Here is an 18,175-nt window from a genome sequence, read left to right as displayed (position 1 = left end):
CTTCTCCTGACCCTATCTTGCCATGTGAGATCTCTGCCGCAGCTTTACCCTGACACCAGTTAGGTGAACACTGCATGCTACGCCAGCTTTACAGTTCCTGGCTCTGTGTCCCGAGCACCTGCCCACCTATCTCTTCGGCTGATTTTTCCAGCTAGAACACTGGGAAGCAAACAGGCGGTGCTGCAGTAGGGACAAGGATCCTACTGCGGCCTGTTTCCACCTCCTCCTATGAGCTATGGCTTCCTTCTAACACCGGAGAAAGCACATTCCAACAGGCAGTGCTTCCTCGATGGCACACACATTGCGGATTAGTATAGTATTGTCATGTCTGCAATGCTCCAAATCTTAATTTTTAGTCTAGGGGCAAAAGAATGAGAAGACATGACTCATGGTGGTATTTGAGTCTTCCCCTTCTGACCCCACACGGCAGAAGACTTATTTTATTAAAGGGGTTGTCCTGGTTCAGAGCTCTGCAGGCTAGGGCAGCACTAAAGCCTGCCCACCGCTGGGAGGAAGCCTCCGCCTAGCTAACACTATGGAGAGCCTGGTACGTCACCGGAACTGAATCGCACAGGGCAAAGGAGAGCATCGGAGCATGAAATGCTCTTATACTCATTTCAGCAGGGGCCAGAGGGGTAAAGATGGGGATATGTCCGGGTTCAGCTCTGAACAGGGACAACCCCTTTTAAGCAAAGACTTGGGTGCTACCCTTACAACCTAAAAATACAAATGAGCCAATAAGATTGGGACGTCAGTGCTCCAGACTAAAAAAAAAACCTAGTAGCCATTGGCTCCTGAACTGAAAAATTTAGGAGCCAAATCAAATCTTTAGTCGCCAAATCGAAACTGAATCAAAATTTTGCTATCTTGACAACGCTACGCTGATCAGATCGGCGTAGGGTTGTTTTGAAACCAAAATTTTGATTCGCTTTCGTCACCATAAAAAAGTATTGCGAAAAAAAAAAAAACACCAAAAAAAGCCGCGTGCATTTAGCATTTTATGAAACGTTCGGCCCATAATAGAACAGTCCTATGCTATTTTTTGGGGTGACAAGGTGACTAAAAAATGGCGAATGCTCACCGCATAGGAGATACTTTTTAATAATTTAATAGTTTGGACTTTTCGGACGCAGCGCTATGTAATATGTTTATTTAATGTTTATATATTTTATATGCAAAATTGGGAAAGGGGGGATTTAAACTTAATATTTTAGGGTACTTTCACACTAGCGTTTTTCTTTTCCGGCATAGAGTTCCCTCACAGGGGCTCAATACCGGAAAAGAACTGATCGGGCATATCGCCATGCATTCTGAATGGAGAGCAATCCGTTCAGGATGCATCAGGACGTCTTCAGTTCAGTCATTTTGACTGATCAGGCAAAAGATAAAACCACAGCATGCTACGGTTTTATCTCCGGCGAAAAAAACTGAAGACTTGCCTGAATGCCGGATCCAGCATTTTTCCCCATAGGAATGTATTAGTGCCGGATCCGGCATTCAGAATACCGGATTGCACCCGCACTAAATCCGGACCCATTCACTTCTATGGGGCTGTGCACATGAGCGGTGATTTTCACACATCACTTGTGCATTGCGTGAGAATCGCAGCATGCTCTATGTTGTGCGTTTTTCACGCAACGCAGGCCCCATAGAAGTTAATGGGGCTGCGTGAAAATCGCAATCAAGTGCGGATGCGGTGCGATTTTCACGCACGGTTGCTAGGAGATGATTGGGATGGAGACCCGATTATTATTTTCCCTTATAACATGGTTATAAGGGGAAATAATAGCATTCTGAATACAGACTGCTAAGTAGAAGGTCAATATAATAAACATTGGTGGCGCAGTGTGCCCCCCCAACACTCCAGTATAATAAACATTGGTGGCGCAGTGTGCCCCCCCAACACTCCAGTATAATAAACATTGGTGGCGCAGTGTACCCCCCCAACACTCCAGTATAATAAACATTGGTGGCGCAGTGCCCCCCCAACACTCCAGTATAATAAACATTGGTGGCGCAGTGCCCCCCCATCACCCCAATATAATAAACATTGGTGGCGCAGTGCGCCCCCCCATCACCCCAATATAATAAACATTGGTGGCGCAGTGTGCCCCCCCATCACCCAAATATAATAAACATTGGTGGCGCAGTGCGCCCCCCCCCCCCCCCATATAATAAACATTGGTGGCGCAGTGTGCCCCCCCAACACTCCAGTATAATAAACATTGGCGGCGCAGTGCGCCCCCCCTCAATATAATAAACATTGGTGGCGCAGTGTGCCCCCCCCCCCCCCCCCCCCAATATAATAAACATTGGTGGCGCAGTGGGAAGTGCCAATAAGGGTTAAAAAAAAATTACTCGCCTCCTCCAGTTGATCCGTAGCTGCCGGTCTCCTGTACTTACTTCTTTCTTCAGGACCTGTGGTGACATCACTGTGCTCATCACATGATCCATCACCATGGTAATGGGCCATGTGATGAGCTCAGTGACGTCACCACAGGTCCTGAAGAAAGAAGTAAGTACAGGTGACCGGCAGCTACGGATCAACTGGAGGAGGTGAGTAAATTTTCTTTTATTATTTTTAACCCTCATTGGCACTTCCCACTGAGCCACCAATGTTTATTATACTGGGGGGCGCACTGTGCCACCAACGTTTCTTATACAAATACAGGAGGCGGGTGCCGGAATCAAATAGCCGGCACCCGACCTCTGTGACAGGGAGCTGCGATCAGCTACAATTAACCCCTCAGGTACCGCACCTGAAGGGTTAACTCAACTGCAGCTGATCGCAGCTCCCTGTCATAGAGGTCGGGTGTCGGCTATTTGATTCCGGCACCCGCCTCCTGTATTTGTATTACAGGTCAGTTATCTTCATTGGTGGCGTAGTGGCCACAGCCCCTCCCCTCCTCCTCCCGTCTCTTCTTATTGGTGGAGGCGGCAGCAGCAGCACAGGGGGAGGGAGAACTCCTCCTGCGCTGCTGAGAACGATCATCTCCGGTGCCGCCGCTGTATTGACCAGAGCTGCGGGTCTAGTCGCAAATGGCGACAAGACTAAAAAGTCTTGTTGCCATTTGTAAATTCTAAGTCGCATTGGCGACCATTTTGGTCGCCATCTGGAGCCCTGGACGTGTTTAAACGAAGAGCGATGTATATGTCCTCATAGCATGCATCTGGACATAATTAGGATACTGTAGCGCAGCAAAACCAAAGCAAAGAAATTCTCTTGTCTAGATACATTATGTCCCCTCTGTAGCCATCTAGCTTGTATATCAAATATTGCAATCTAGGCATATCCAATTTTTATTAATCCTACTATATCAGTGGGAAGAGGAGTGTTGAAGAGAATTGCGGGTCTAGAGGACCTGGTGTGTCATGTCATGGCATATCGATATTCTATTTGTTACCCCCTTTTGATCTTTACTTTGGCAGTTGCAAGGGTCCTGCTGTCAGAACCTGGGTTTGTAAAGTTGGCCCCATTTTGGAATGATCCCTGATGTTTGCACAGAGGGTAGTTTAAGATTTGAAGTCCAGTGCTCTAAACCAGAGGTTGTACAGTGGAGTTCCTGAAAAAAAGTGGGGTCTCTTTAATAAATTGTCTACTTGGAATGTACATTTTTCAATGATGGTGCTCTTTTGCTTGCAGAGCATGTACTCTCGAGTTCCTGAGTGCCAGGTGACCACATACTATTATGTGGGTTTTGCATACCTCATGATGCGACGATACCAGGATGCCATTCGTGTTTTTGCTAATATCTTGCTATATATCCAGAGAACCAAGAGCATGTTTCAGAGAACCACATACAAGTATGAAATGGTAAGTGGCTTCTCTTTCTTGTGATCTGTTTGAACCTTTATTACGTTACATGAATGAACAAACTTTGTGTCTTTTCTGCATAGATTAACAAGCAGAATGAGCAGATGCATGGACTGCTGGCCATCGCCCTCACCATGTATCCCATGCGCATAGATGAGAGCATTCACACTCAGCTGAGAGAAAAATATGGTGACAAAATGTTGCGTATGCAGAAAGGGTAAGGAAGCTGAAAGTCTCATGCAGGTTTCCTAAATGGTTTCTCTCCATAGTTTGATTAAAGGGATTACTCGGTGGGTAAATCCTGATGACTTGTCCTCAGGATAGGTCAATATCAGACTGGTGGTGGTCTAACTCCAGGTACCCTCACTGATCAGATTTTTGAAGGGTTATTGGTGCTCAAGCGAGTGTTACTTCCTCTGTACAATTGCCTGAGCATTGTTTTCTTTGTAGATGCCGCACAGGGTAATTACAGCTGCTCCATGCCATTCAAGTGAATGCAAAGGGTTAAAGGGGGCTTTCAATCCCATCTGATCCCTGCTGGGCCTTCAAGAGATTACATGTCATTCATCATTCCACTGATTGCTGCTGCCAGTCACCGGCCTCACTGGTCTTGTGCCGTGCACGCACACTTCACTGCTGAGGCCAGTGATTGACTGCATGAGCCATGTGGACGTGACATTTTAAAGATGTTTGTTTTTTTACACCGCCTCTTGCATTCTGCCGAATTGCAAAAAATCTTACGGAATCTTTTTAAAAAATAGACTTCTGAACCCAGCCTTAAAGGATAACTGTCATGTTTTCATAAAAAAAAATCAAGTTTAGCATATGTTATTGCTGCAGCAGCATTATGCATAAAACAATCTTTAGTTTCTTCACATACCACTGTTTTCCTTGAGTTTTTACCTTTTAGTTATTGCTGTTTAAAGGATAACTGTCGTATTTTTTTTTTTTTTTTTTTGGAGTATTCCATTGTGGTGATTAATATCACCTTGTTGGCCCTATTTCAACTTTTCACTGTGTATTCAATTCCCCTTAATTCCACATTTTTGTTCCCTGTACTGCCTACTTTTACCTGTGCTTGAAATAGGGTTGCTAGGCATGGTCCGTCTATCTGTGCAAGGTCACATTACTGACAGACAGGGACTGTAAGTAAATGATTAAAGCCAGGTCCTCCCCAGCAGCTGATAACAGTGCCTGGGCTGTGTGCACTTCTCCCTGTCCCTGCGCTTGGCAGACGCTCCCTCACTCAGCAGAGCTGGAGAATGCAGAGTTGAAGCAGCGCAGACCAGGGAAGGGAGATCTGCCATCTGCTCAGTGTATAAATGAAAGCAACATGTGGTAAGAGGACCCCTTTGTGCTGCAGGAGATTAACCCTTTAGGGGGGGGAGAGCTCTGGTTACTGACACTTTTGGGGGGCTATTGTTACTGGCTAGTGCATGTGAGGAGCTCAATGCATTGTGGGTAGTGAGGGCAGGCCTCAGGGCGAGTGCAGTGGCGGCCATCTTAACTGAATAGTGAAATTGCAGTTTTATGCAGACTGGTTGCTAAGGGCTGAATCTTATTAAATATGGGGTAAGTCAGTCTAATAGAAAGTGATTCTTGAATATCATGTTATTAGTAACTACATATATGAAAATTAAAATTAGGGTCTAAATGTGACAGTTATCCTTTAAACATTTACAATATGAGGACCTTCTCAAGATGGCTCCTCTGCCAGTCCTCTGAGGCCAAAACTGCTTTCCCTCACTTCCCATACACACTTGCTGTAGCCAGCAGCTCCCTGCCAGCCAATCAGATTGGATTACTGAGACACGCCTCCTCACTTTGAAGCCTAATGCAGCCATGCAGTGTGAAGGACCCCCCCCCCCCCCACGTCTTACTGTCTTCTTAGCCAGAGACAGACAAGCCATATCAACTGTCTATTTAAAGGGTTTCTGTCACCAGATTTATCCCTATTAAGCTAGCTGACATTAGCGATGTGCTAATGTCAGTTAAACCTAACTAGCCTATTCCTACTTTTATCTATGCCCCCATTACGCCAGAAATCTAACTTTTTTTATAATTTGCTAATTAGCCTCTAGGAGAAGAGAGGGGGGGGGGGGGGTGTTATTTCTGCTCCTAGAGGCTCCGTTCTCCCACCTTTGTCGCTTCCCTCCAAGTCCTGATTGACAGGGCCAGGCAGTGCTCTCATCTGTTTGCCAGCCCTGTGCTCTGGTGAAAACTCGTGCCGTTCATCATTCGGCGCAGGTGCGGTGAGGAGAAGACGCTCGCAGGCTGCCAGCTTAACGGCGTGAGATTTCCCCAGAGCACAGGGCTGGCAGACAGATGCGAGCGCTGCCTGGCCCTGTCAATCAGGACTTGGAGGGAGGCGACAAAGGTGGGAGAACAGAGCCTCTAGGAGCAGGAACAACGCCCCCCCTGCTCCTAGAAGCTAATTAGCATATTATAAAAGTTAGATTTCTGGCGTAACAGGGTCATAGATAAAAGTAGGAATAGGCTAGTTAGGTTCAGCTGACATTAGCACATCGCTAATGTCAGCGAGCTTAAAGAGGACCTTTCACCGATTCTTACCCTATGAACTAAGTATACAGACATGTGGAGCGGCGCCCGGGGATCTCACTGCACTTACTATTATCCCCGGGCGCCGCTCCGTTCTCCTGCTATGTCCTCCGATATCTCCGTTCCCTAAGTTATGGTAGGCGGAGTCTGCCCTAGCGCTGGCCAATCGCATTGCAGAGCTCACAGCCTGGGAGAAAATAACCTCCCAGGCTGTGAGCTCTGCGCTGCGATTGGCCAGCGCTAGGGCAGACTCCGCCTACCATAACTTAAGGACTGGTATCTCCGCCTACTATAACTTAGTGAGCGGAGATACCGGAGGGCATAGCAGGAGAACGGAGCGGCGCCCGGGGATAATAGTAAGTGCAGTGAGATCCCCGGGCGCCGCTCTACATATCTGTATAGTTAGTTCATAGGGTAAGAATCGGTGAAAGGTCCTCTTTAAAGGGGTTATCCCATCTTTTAAAGTCTGCCCAATTGTGTAGTTTTTGACACCAGTATCAACTTACCCAATAGAAGTTATTAGAGATTCGTCCTCCCTTCTTATATATTTGACCTTCTTTTGTAGCCTTGTTTACTGCCGGTCGTTATATGTTACGCCCACCACAGCGACATCTGAGCATTGGCCGTGCTTGCGCGCTATCCTCTTCTTTTTTACGCAGCCCGACCTGACTCTTGGGCTTGCGCATTTTCGCGCCTGCGCGGTGGATTCCTTTCGTTCGTCCTGTGTTTTTTTTGCAGAGAACTCTCTGCGCCTGCGTGCTTGTTAATTCTCCTGCGCTTGTAGCTGCAGCGGCTGAGCGAATGATTTCCTGCTCACACGGGAGCGTGCACGCCAAGCAAGGAGGCGGAGTCAGTAGATCAGCAGACCGCTGATCCTGCTGTCAGTCAATAGAAATGTAAACGCCCCCTGACTGAGCACTTTCTCGAACATGAGAGCAGCCACGGCATGGAAATCAGAAGGTGGGATAACCCCTTTAATGAGGTTAAATCTGTTGACAGAAACCCTTTAAGGGAGCAGTGGAAAGGGACAGAGGACATTAATGAAAGCTGTTATTATAAGGTAATTACAGATCTTTTGACAATCATTGAAAGACTAACTCAGGTATACATGCCTAGCTCTAATAAACTAGCAAATGAACGTTACCCTTTAAATTAGTTTAATTGACCACTTGCTACACACTTCAAATGTGTGCCCCATGGTTCAGATGACGTTTTATGGTATTGGTATTTTGCGCCTAGACTAGTCTGGGATTACATGTAGATGGGTAAATATTGTGTTTTCTAGTTCTAACTTTGGAATTTCTGACTTTGTTCTACTCGACAGTGATGCACAGATTTATGAAGAACTTTTTAATTATGCCTGCCCTAAGTTCCTGTCACCAGTCGTCCCCAACTATGACAATGTGCACCCCAACTACCACAAAGAACCGTATCTTCAACAACTCAAGGTCTTTCTTGATGAAGTTCAGCAGCAGGCACAACTGTCCACAATCCGCAGGTACGTCTCCCTTCAAGGCATGAGCATGGAAGGAGTTGCAGATTCTGCCGCAACATGACGTGCAACAAATTCTGTGCCAGATATACGCCACAAAAGTGGCGTATATCTGTTTGTAAATGACCCCCTAAACTCACAAGAGAGAAATTGCAGAACAATTTGAACAAGGCATCAAGGGGAGAAGAGGTGTAGAGGGGTACCCCACAGACTGAGTGAGGCCATATTTTTACTTGCAGTTCTTTTTCTTTTAGTTTCCTGAAGTTATATACTACTATGCCTGTGGCAAAGTTGGCAGGATTCTTGGATTTGCCTGAACAGGAATTCCGCATTCAGCTGCTTGTTTTCAAGCATAAGATGAAGAACCTTGTGTGGACTAGTGGCATTTCTGCCCTGGAGGGAGAATTCCAGTCTGCATCAGAAGTGGATTTCTATATAGATAAGGTACTGCATTCAGCCTTGTGCTTCACCTTTTTAAAACCATTCAATATTACTTAAAGGTGGTATATGACTAGAATATGCCACCATTGACTGACAGGTCCAAGTCCCAACTCTAGGACCTGCAGCTATCTCTAGAATGGGCCCCCAAAGTGAAGGAGAGAACACCGCTCAAACCCGGCCACCTTTCTGTTCACCTCTGTGGGAGTTCCAGAAATGGCCAGACTCCCGTAAAAGTGAATGGAAGGTGGCTGCCCTTGCACGGGGGACCCTGTTCTAGAGGTAGGTGGAGGGCCCACCTCTGGGACCTGCACTTATCTTTTGGTGGCATATCCTAGCAATATGACACCAGTGTGTGAGATTGTTTGTTTGTTTTTTTCCATTTCAAGAACTTTTACCCTATTCTGTTGATAGGGGATAAGTTTTTGATCACCAGGAGTCCCCTGGAGTGTCAGAATTTCTTATTTCATAGGGAATGCAATTATTTACTAAAACACTCTCTGGAGTGGTGACAGATCCAGCTTGGTTTCTGAGATAATTAAAAATCTCGAACAATCCCCTACAATGTCACTCTTTTCTCTAGACCCGTTCTCTGCCGTAGTTTGTTTGGGCACATCTGCTGCAGCCAATGGTTTGTACAGGTCTACAGTTGAGGACAATGTTGGCTGGTGAGGTTCCAAATCCATAAACTACTGTGACATGCAGGCATGTGTAACCTGACCGCTGCAGCCAATCGCAGTCCTCAGCTGTAGACCACTGAGGTGAGTGGCTGCAGCGGTTACATGCTGTATTCAGGCCAATCACCACTGCTGTTTGAAAGCAAACAGCGGGAGGTGTACCGGACCAGCAAGAATGGTGCTGGAGAAACGAGTATACAATGTTTTTTGTTTTTGTTTTGTTTTTTTAAGGCATTGTAGGGGTTGTCCTAGATTTGTACTAATCTTGGGCAACTCCAATATTAAACTGGAAGACATTAATGTTTTTGTTTTATATATTCATGTTCATATTTCTGTGGATGAAGTATGATATAACAATATTATGTGTGACTGACCTTTCACAACTAATATTTATTGCATTCTTCTTCAGGACATGATTCACATTGCGGATACCAAAGTTGCCCGACGTTATGGAGACTTCTTTATACGACAGATACACAAGTTTGAAGAGGTGAGAGTGCCCATCAGATTCACTATTTTATTGCCTTAACCCTTTCGTTACCAGCGCCGTACATGTACGGTGCTGGAGCGATGTGCGAACATGGCGCCTGCTCGCACGTGCCGTGGGCGGCATGGCCGGCAGATCTCTGCTGTTTCACACAGCAGAGACCTGCGGCTAATTACCGTGACCGGCAATAATGCCGATCGCGGTAATTAAATGCTTTTACATGCTGTGATCAAGTGAGATCACGGCACCGTGTGGCCAATTCGGGCATCGGTGGTTGGGCTGAACACTCTCAGCCTTGCTGATGAGGCCGAAAGTGTTCATACTGCAGTTCTTATTTTCTCGTTCATTCCATTGGGGGACACAGACCATGGGTATAGCTTAGAGATATTACTAGGAGGGACACTATGCAAAAAAAGAAGCTCCTCCTCCTCGGGCTATACCCCCAGGCACCTCCAGGAGAACTTCAGTCTTTGCTTAGTGTCCGTTCAAGGAGGTTGACATTTATTCTTCTCCTGTTTGTTATTTTTTTCTGGTTTCAGATGGGGACGCAGGTCAGCATTGCGCTTTCCTGGCCCCTGTGGAGGGTCTGCCACGGTCTTCTGAAGGTTCCTGGCTACCTCCCATTCCCCCACAGAAGAAAAGTGGATCCAGGCTCGACATGTTAGCTCTGGCATCCCACCAGCTGCTGGGACACCTGCTGCCTACCCTCCACCAGAGCACTGCTCTCCTTGATTGGAGTCAGACGTCTGAAGAGGTGAATCCCTGCTGGTCTGGACATCGAGGGAGCATGCTGTGCAGATAAGTATTGCCTGCTTCAATCTCCCTCCTTTCCCCCCCCTCCCCCCACCCCTTCATGTCGTCTGTCTGGCGCTCTGTGACCTGAGGTGAGCTCGAGAAGGACCGGCTGGGGGCATTTTTTCCCGTTGGGAGGGGGCCCTTCTGGGGAGGGCTGGTGATTCCACTGATACCTGCCTGCAGCTCAGACTATGGCCGCACCGGCGGCAATCTTGGCACTGAAGGAGTGTATTTTATCTTATGGCCGCTGCGCTCTCTGCAGCTCCCGCCGGCCTGCTCCTCCCGATATTAACCCCCGCTGCGCCGTTTCTGGCGAAGGGGTGTATTTGAAGTGCGCGCGCGCTTATTTCGCGCGCTTATTTCGCACCGCAATGACGCGTCCAAGGGGGCGGAGCCTCGGCGTCCAGCTCTGTCTCTCCCTACGCCGGAGACTCTGCTGGATTGCGGCCGTGCAGCTCCTCAGTTCTCGGTGACCGGAGACTTCTGCTGTTGCCTGGGTGGTAGGAATTGCAGCAACCTGGTAGGAAATCTTTTTTGGAATACCATCATGCCTAAACCTGGGGCCCCTAAGCCTTCCAAGGCTTCCTCTCAGGCTCCACTGGAGTCATGTAAAATATGCCTTAGGCCTTTTTCTGTCACTGGTTCCTGTGACTCATGCCCTGCTCCCGGACAGGATCAGCCTCCTTCTCTTGCTCAGCCCGGTCCTCCCTCTGCCCCTGCGGATCCAGCGGTACCCGCCTGGGCCTCCGCCATGTCTAATGCGGCAGCTGATCTGGCCTTAGTTGCCAAGGCAGCCATGTCCTTCATGGAGCGCATGGCGGCTACTACTCCAGTGGCATCCACCACTCCATCCCCTCTCAGCGACTCTCACAGAGGGCGTCTGACTTCTAAAAGGCAGCGTGAGCGGCAGCATTCCTCCTCGGATGACTCCGCTTCTCCCCCTCGCCTTGAGGCATGCCCGGTTGACTCTCCCCCTCGCAGGGAGCGCAAATCCGATGGGGAATTGTCCGGATCGGACGAAGTCACGGAGCGGGAACCCCTGCCTAAGCTTTCCACCATGGTAACCGAGTTGGTGGCAGCTGTCCGTGACACTTTTAATATACAAGGGGATTCTCCTCCCTCCACTAGTCGGGAGTTCTCCCTTTTTCCACCCAAGAAACAGGAGTCCGCCGTGTTCCCTATTCACGAGGAATTCACTGCGGTCCTATCAAAAGCTTGGGATCGACCTAATCAAAAATTTTCGGCCACCAAGCGTATGGATACGCTTTATCCTTTTCCAGCTGACACAGTGGAAAAGTGGACTTCTTCCCCTAAGGTAGATCCTCCGGTGGCCAGGTTAGCCAAGAACACGGCCCTTCCCGTCCTAGACGGTTCCTCTCTGCAGGATGCGGTGGACAGACGTTTGGATTCACTTTCCAAGTCCATCTTCTCGCTGGCGGGCGCTTCCCTGCGACCGGCCTTTGCGTCGGCTTGGGTCGCCAGAGCCCTTACAACGTGGTTGCAGCGCCACCACCAGGATCTGTCAGAGCAGGACGCCTCTGCAGATACTCTGGATTTTATCATCCAGATGTCTCAAGCGTCTAAATATCTCTGTGAGGCTTCAATGGACATCGGCTCCCTCTTTGCCCGTATTTCGGCCCTCTCTGTCATTCAGCGCAGGGAGGTCTGGCTGAAGGTGTGGGATGCTGATGCCTCATCCAAGCGATCCCTCGCTAACCTTCCCTTTGAAGGGTCCAGGCTCTTTGGGGCTCAACTAGATGAATTCATTTCTGCCGCAACAGGGGGCAAGAGCACTCATCTACCCCAGCCCAGGACCAAGCGTCCCTTTCGGTCTCGGCCTTCAGGTTTCCGGGGCCAGTCCTTTCGTCGCTTCTCCACTGCCAGGACGCCGTCATCCTCATCGGCAGGGGGGTCCCAGGACTCCCGCAAGAAGCCTTTCTTCAAGCCCCAGCCTTCTTGGCGGCCTCGGGCGCAGTCAGCCCGTCCTCCTGCTCCCAAGCAACCCTCCGCATGAAGGGGTGCCCCCACCCCTCGTGGTGGGGGGCCGTCTGCTCTCCTTTCAACAGGTCTGGAGGGCTCACGTTCAGGACGCCTGGGCTCTGGAAGTGGTGACGTCCGGCTACAAGTTGGAGTTCGCGTCCAGCCCGCCGGAACGTTTTTTCCCTTCTCGCGTTCCGGGGGATCCAGCCAGGGCCTCGGACCTCTTTTTTGCGGTCTCCTCTCTTCTGGACCGTGGTGTCATTTCCCCCGTTCCCCCAGAAGAGCAAGGGACAGGTTTTTACTCAAACCTGTTCGTTGTTCCAAAGAAAGAGGGGTCAGTGCGTCCAATCTTGGATCTAAAACTTCTCAACAAGTTTCTACGGGTGCGGAAGTTTCGCATGGAGTCCCTTCGCTCCGTTATTGCTTCTCTGAGTCCAGGAGAATTTCTCGCGTCTGTGGACATTCAAGACGCCTACTTGCACGTCCCTATTGCAGAGTCCCACCATCGCTTTCTGCGCTTTGCCATAGGGGGGCGTCATTACCAGTTCGTCGCCCTACCTTTTGGGTTGGCAACCGCCCCTCGAGTTTTTACGAAGATTCTGGCGCCTCTCATGGCGCTTCTTCGCACCAGGGGCATCTCTTTGTTACCATACCTAGACGACATCTTGATAAAAGCTCCGTCTCTTCCACAGGCCGAGGACAGCATCCGAATCACGGTTCAATCCCTGGAACGGTTCGGATGGCTGATCAATCTCCCCAAGTCCTCTCTGCACCCCTCCCAGAGACTTTCGTTCCTGGGGATGATCTTGGACACCTCGATTTCTCGGGTGTTTCTTCCAGATTCCAAGGCTTCCCAGATTCGTCTGGCAATGGTGCTCCTTCTACGCTCTCCACGTCCCACCATTCGGGAGTGCATGCGGGTGCTGGGCCTTATGGTCTCCTCTTTCGAGGCGATTCCGTACGCCCAATTTCACACTCGTCCGCTACAACAGATGATCCTTGCCCTCTGGAACAAGAACCCTCGGGGTCTAGACACTCCTGTTCGTCTGTCCCGGCAAGTTCGAGCGTCTCTCCCTTGGTGGCAGTCTCCCCTGAACCTATCGTCAGGAAAGTCCTTCCTTCCGTTCTCCTGGACGATAGTCACCACCGACGCCAGCCTCATCGGTTGGGGAGGTGTTCTCCGGAACCTCACAGTTCAGGGTGTCTGGTCGACGGAGGAATCCCGTCTCCCGATAAACGTTTGGGAATTGAGGGCGATTTTCCACTCCCTCTCCCATTGGACTCCTCTCCTGGCGACTCGCCCGGTGCGGGTTCAGTCGGACAATGCCACGGCTGTGGCTTATGTCAACCATCAGGGCGGGACTCGCAGTCGGGCAGTAATGCGGGAAGTAGCGAGGATCCTCTTATGGGCGGAGTCTCATGTTCCAGTATTGTCGGCAGTGTACATCCCGGGAGTCGACAATTGGACGGCGGATTTTCTGAGTCGCACCAAGGTGGATCCGGGAGAGTGGTCTCTCCATCCGGAGGTGTTCGAGGACATCTGCCACCGATGGGGCCGTCCGGACGTAGATTTGATGGCTTCCCGGCTCAACCACAAGGTGCCGGTGTATCTTGCCCGCGCTCGAGACCCACGGGCGGACGGGGTGGACGCGCTGGTATTTCCATGGCAGCGGTTCAGCCTCCTTTACGTCTTCCCTCCGATTCCTCTGTTGCCGAAGGTGCTGCGCAAGATCGAGGCGGAGGGGATACCAACCATTCTCGTCGCTCCGGATTGGCCTCGTCGCGCCTGGTTCTCCAGCGTCGCTCGTATGTTGGCGGACGTTCCGTGGCCTCTGCCCGACAGAGAGGATCTCTTGTCTCAGGGGCCGCTCTTCCACCAGAATTCACGGCAGCTGCGTTTAACGGCGTGGCTGTTGAGACCGCCATCCTGAGGAAGAGAGGCTTCTCTGATGCGGTGGTAAGAACCATGATCAGGGCTCGAAAGCCGGCTTCTTCACGAATCTATTATCGCACCTGGAAGGCCTTCCTGGTGTTTTGTGAGAAATCGGGCTACTCGCCCCTACGTTTCTCTGTCCCAGTGGTGCTGTCTTTTCTCCAGTCCGGCCTCGACATGGGTCTGTCGCTCAGTTCTTTAAAGGGTCAGGTTTCTGCTTTGGCTATCTTTTTTCAGAGGTCCATTGCCTTTTTGAGACCTGTAAAAACCTTCCTGCAGGGGGTGGCGCATTCGGTTCCTCCGTATGTGCCTCCCTTGCCCCCCTGGGATCTCAACTTGGTTCTGCGCGCCCTTCAGGCGGCGCCTTTTGAACCTCTGAGGGAGATCTCTCTGGTTTTACTCACCTGGAAGGTAGTTTTTCTGGTGGCCATAACCTCCATCAGGCGAGTTTCGGAGCTGGCCGCACTTTCCTGCCGGGAACCTTTTCTGGTCTTTCACCAGGATAAGGTGGTGCTCAGGCCGGTGCCTTCTTTTTTGCCCAAGGTGGTTTCTCCCTTCCACCTTAACGAGGATCTTGTCCTGCCCTCTTTTTGTCCTTCTCCGGTGAACCCCAAGGAATGTGCTCTCCACTCCCTGGACGTCGTCAGGGCCCTGAAGGTGTACCTGGGGGCTACCGCTTCCTTCCGGCGTTCAGACTCTCTCTTTGTGATTCCTGAAGGGTCCCGTAAGGGCCTGGCGGCTTCCAAGGTCACCGTGGCGCGGTGGATCCGTTCCGCTATTGCTGCGGCATATCGCGCTCGCGGCCACGTTCCGCCGTCGCGGATTACCGCTCACTCCACAAGGGCAGTGGGTGCTTCCTGGGCTAGACGCAATCGCGCATCCGTTTCCCAGTTGTGTAAGGCGGCCACTTGGTCGTCCTTACATACTTTCACAAAGTTTTATCAGTTACACTCTCTGGCCTCGGCTGATGCTGCTCTTGGGCGCAGGGTATTGCAGGCTGTGGTTCCGGTTTGACTACTGGACGTTTATTCCTGGCGGTGTTGGATTTGTTCTTTTTTCCCACCCCATGGACTGCTTTGGGACGTCCCATGGTCTGTGTCCCCCAATGGAATGAACGAGAAAAGGAGATTTTTGTGAAACTCACCTGTAAAATCTTTTTCTCGTAATTTCCATTGGGGGACACAGCTCCCGCCCCCTTTTTTGGTTTACGCCTTAGGGTGTGCTGTGTGATGGTTTCCATAATGTTTTGTTTCCGTTCTCCTTCTCCTACTGCTTTTGCAACGACTGAAGTTCTCCTGGAGGTGCCTGGGGGTATAGCCCGAGGAGGAGGAGCTTCTTTTTTTGCATAGTGTCCCTCCTAGTAATATCTCTAAGCTATACCCATGGTCTGTGTCCCCCAATGGAAATTACGAGAAAAAGATTTTACAGGTGAGTTTCACAAAAATCTCCTTTTGGCCACCAGATGGCAGGCCTGGATAAGAAATGAGCAAAGTTGACTGTAAATGGCAAATATAAAATTAATAATAAACTCATGAGGCACAAAATGATCACAACATTTAAAAAAAATATATAAGTTTAAATCGCCCCCCTTTCTGTATTAAAAAAATAAATAAAAATTATATATATATATACACTCACCTAAAGAATTATTAGGATCTAGTCAACCAATCACCTGGCAGTTCTTCAATGCATTTAGGGGTGTGGTCCTGGTCAAGACAATCTCCTGAACTCCAAACTGAATGTCAGAATGGGAAAGAAAGGGGATTTAAGCAATTTTGAGCGTGGCATGGTTGTTGGTGCCAGACGGGCCGGTCTGAGTATTTCACAATCTGCTCAGTTACTGGGATTTTCGCACACAACCATTTCTAGGGTTTACAAAGAATGGTGTGAAAAGGGAAAAACATCCAGTATGCGGCAGTCCTGTGGGCAAAAATGCCTTGTGGATGCTAGAGGTCAGAGGAGAATGGGCCGACTGATTCAAGCTGATAGAAGAGCAACGTGTTGCCTGGTCTGATGAGTCTCGATTTCTGTTGAGACATTCAAATGGTAGAGTCTGAATTTGGCGTAAACAGAATGAGAACATGTATCCATCATGCCTTGTTACCACTGTGCAGGCTGGTGGTGGTGGTGTAATGGTGTGGGGGATGTTTTCTGGGCACACTTTAGGCCCCTTAGTGCCAATTGGGCATCATTTAAATGTGACGGGCTACCTGAGCATTGTTTCTGACCATCTCCATCCCTTCATGACCACCATGTACCCATCCTCTGATGGCTGCTTCCAGCAGGATAATGCACCATGTCACAAAGCTCGAATCATTTCAAATTGGTTTCTTGAACATGACAATGAGTTCACTGTACTAAAATGGCCCCCACAGACACCAGATCTCAACCCAATAGAGCATCTTTGGGATGTGGTGGAACGGGAGCTTCGTGCCCTGGATGTGCATCTCTCAAATCTCCATCAACTGCAAGATGCTATCCTATCAATATGGGCCAACATTTCTAAAGAATGCTATCAGCACCTTGTTGAATCAACACAATAATTGTATGGTGTTCCTAATAATTCTTTAGGTGAGTGTATATTCATATACACATACATATATGTGTATATATGTATGTGTATATGTATGTATATATATATATATATATATATATATATATTACAGAAGAAAAATGGCTAAGGGTGCACGTTCATAAGGAAAGAGACTTCTTACCCCAACAATAGATCAGAAAAGAGAACGGCACTCCTATAGATGATAAAAAATGTCTCCTTTATTCACCCGTGCGGTGCAACGTTTCGGCTCAGTAATAGAGCCTTTTTCAAGCAGAGGCTTAACTGAAAAAAAGGGTCAAAATGGCCGATTTGCCATTTTTTCATTGCTTCTCTTACCCAAAAAATGTGATTAAAAAGTCACACACACTTCAAAATTGTATCAATAAGAAGTTGCCATCAGAAGGGGTTATTTGCGGCGGATCGCAGCGCGCAGTCATAGATGCCAGGTATGGGATATGGCCGGCACACGCAAGCTACGTTTGTATTCAGTCCCTCCCCTCCTACTCCTTTCTGTTCTCATTGTTGGTTAGCGGCAGCCGCACACAGTGGGGAGGGAGGGACTCCACTGTGGCGGCTCAGAAAAACATGGTGCGCGCCGAGAGTGGCGCATGCCATGTTGTATTGCGGTAGGGCAAAATAGACAAAATCTATATCGTTGCCCAAATTCATATAGTTTATATCGCCCACTCCTAATTTCAATAGTTATTTTCTGAGTTGCCGTCCGTTCCATTAGGCACTGATGCTTTAGTGTGGACCTAATAGAAATACACTTTACTCTTCCATTTACTGTTAGTGTAAACATAATCATTTATAGAGGTGTACAGATCCACAGACCAAAATGGTTTATTGAACTAGTGTGACTTCAGTACTGTTTAAATGCACCAGGTCTGTTTAATGGGATAGAAATTTATATTTATTTTTCAGCTAAACAAAACTTTGAAGAAGATGAGCCAAAAGCCTTGAAAGGAAATCAAACAGACAAGATATTTATAAGGACTAAAGGGCGACCTACAGCTACCAACACATTGCTGTCATTATCAAACGGACTAAAATATTTTAATAAAACTTCAGAAAACTAGCAATACTGGCTATTTAACTTTTTTCCTAGTAAAAATGATCTTTGCGATTTAGGCTAGGGCTATACAGCGACTTTTGTAGCGCAACTGATTGATTTTTAACTATTGAATGACAGCCGCATTCAACTGAATGCATTCATTTGGACTGCAGCTGTAGTTCAAGAGTTAAAATCAATCAGTAGCGCTACAAAAGGTTGCTGTGTAGCTGTAGCCTTAGACCTCTTGCACAGGGCCGTACTGCTCCTGTGGCCGTATTGCAGGCCACATACGGCGGTTCTGCGATACACAGGGCACCGGCCGCGTGCATTCCGCATCACGGATGCGGACCAATTTACTTGAATGGGTCCGCAAATCCGGAGATGCGGTGTGG

General features: G+C 48.8%; 1 protein-coding gene across 2 annotated transcripts in view; it reads left to right on the top strand.

Annotated features, from left to right (window-relative positions):
* Window positions 1–17,811, top strand: part of EIF3L (eukaryotic translation initiation factor 3 subunit L) — a 28,576-nt gene extending 10,765 nt beyond the window's left edge. For both annotated transcript variants that reach the window (XM_040407104.1, XM_040407105.1), the window contains 6 exons: window positions 3,644–3,814; window positions 3,898–4,031; window positions 7,698–7,871; window positions 8,120–8,309; window positions 9,390–9,470; window positions 17,654–17,811. In XM_040407104.1, coding sequence (XP_040263038.1) covers window positions 3,644–3,814; window positions 3,898–4,031; window positions 7,698–7,871; window positions 8,120–8,309; window positions 9,390–9,470; window positions 17,654–17,692 — 789 coding nt within the window. In that variant the 3' untranslated portion in view covers window positions 17,693–17,811. The remainder of the gene's footprint in view (window positions 1–3,643; window positions 3,815–3,897; window positions 4,032–7,697; window positions 7,872–8,119; window positions 8,310–9,389; window positions 9,471–17,653) is intronic.
* Window positions 17,812–18,175: the final 364 nt, after the last annotated feature.

Source organism: Bufo bufo, chromosome 9 (genome assembly GCF_905171765.1).
Source record: "Bufo bufo chromosome 9, aBufBuf1.1, whole genome shotgun sequence".
In the NCBI taxonomy this organism is placed as follows: domain Eukaryota; kingdom Metazoa; phylum Chordata; class Amphibia; order Anura; family Bufonidae; genus Bufo; species Bufo bufo.
This window is presented reverse-complemented; position numbering and strand designations above follow the sequence as displayed.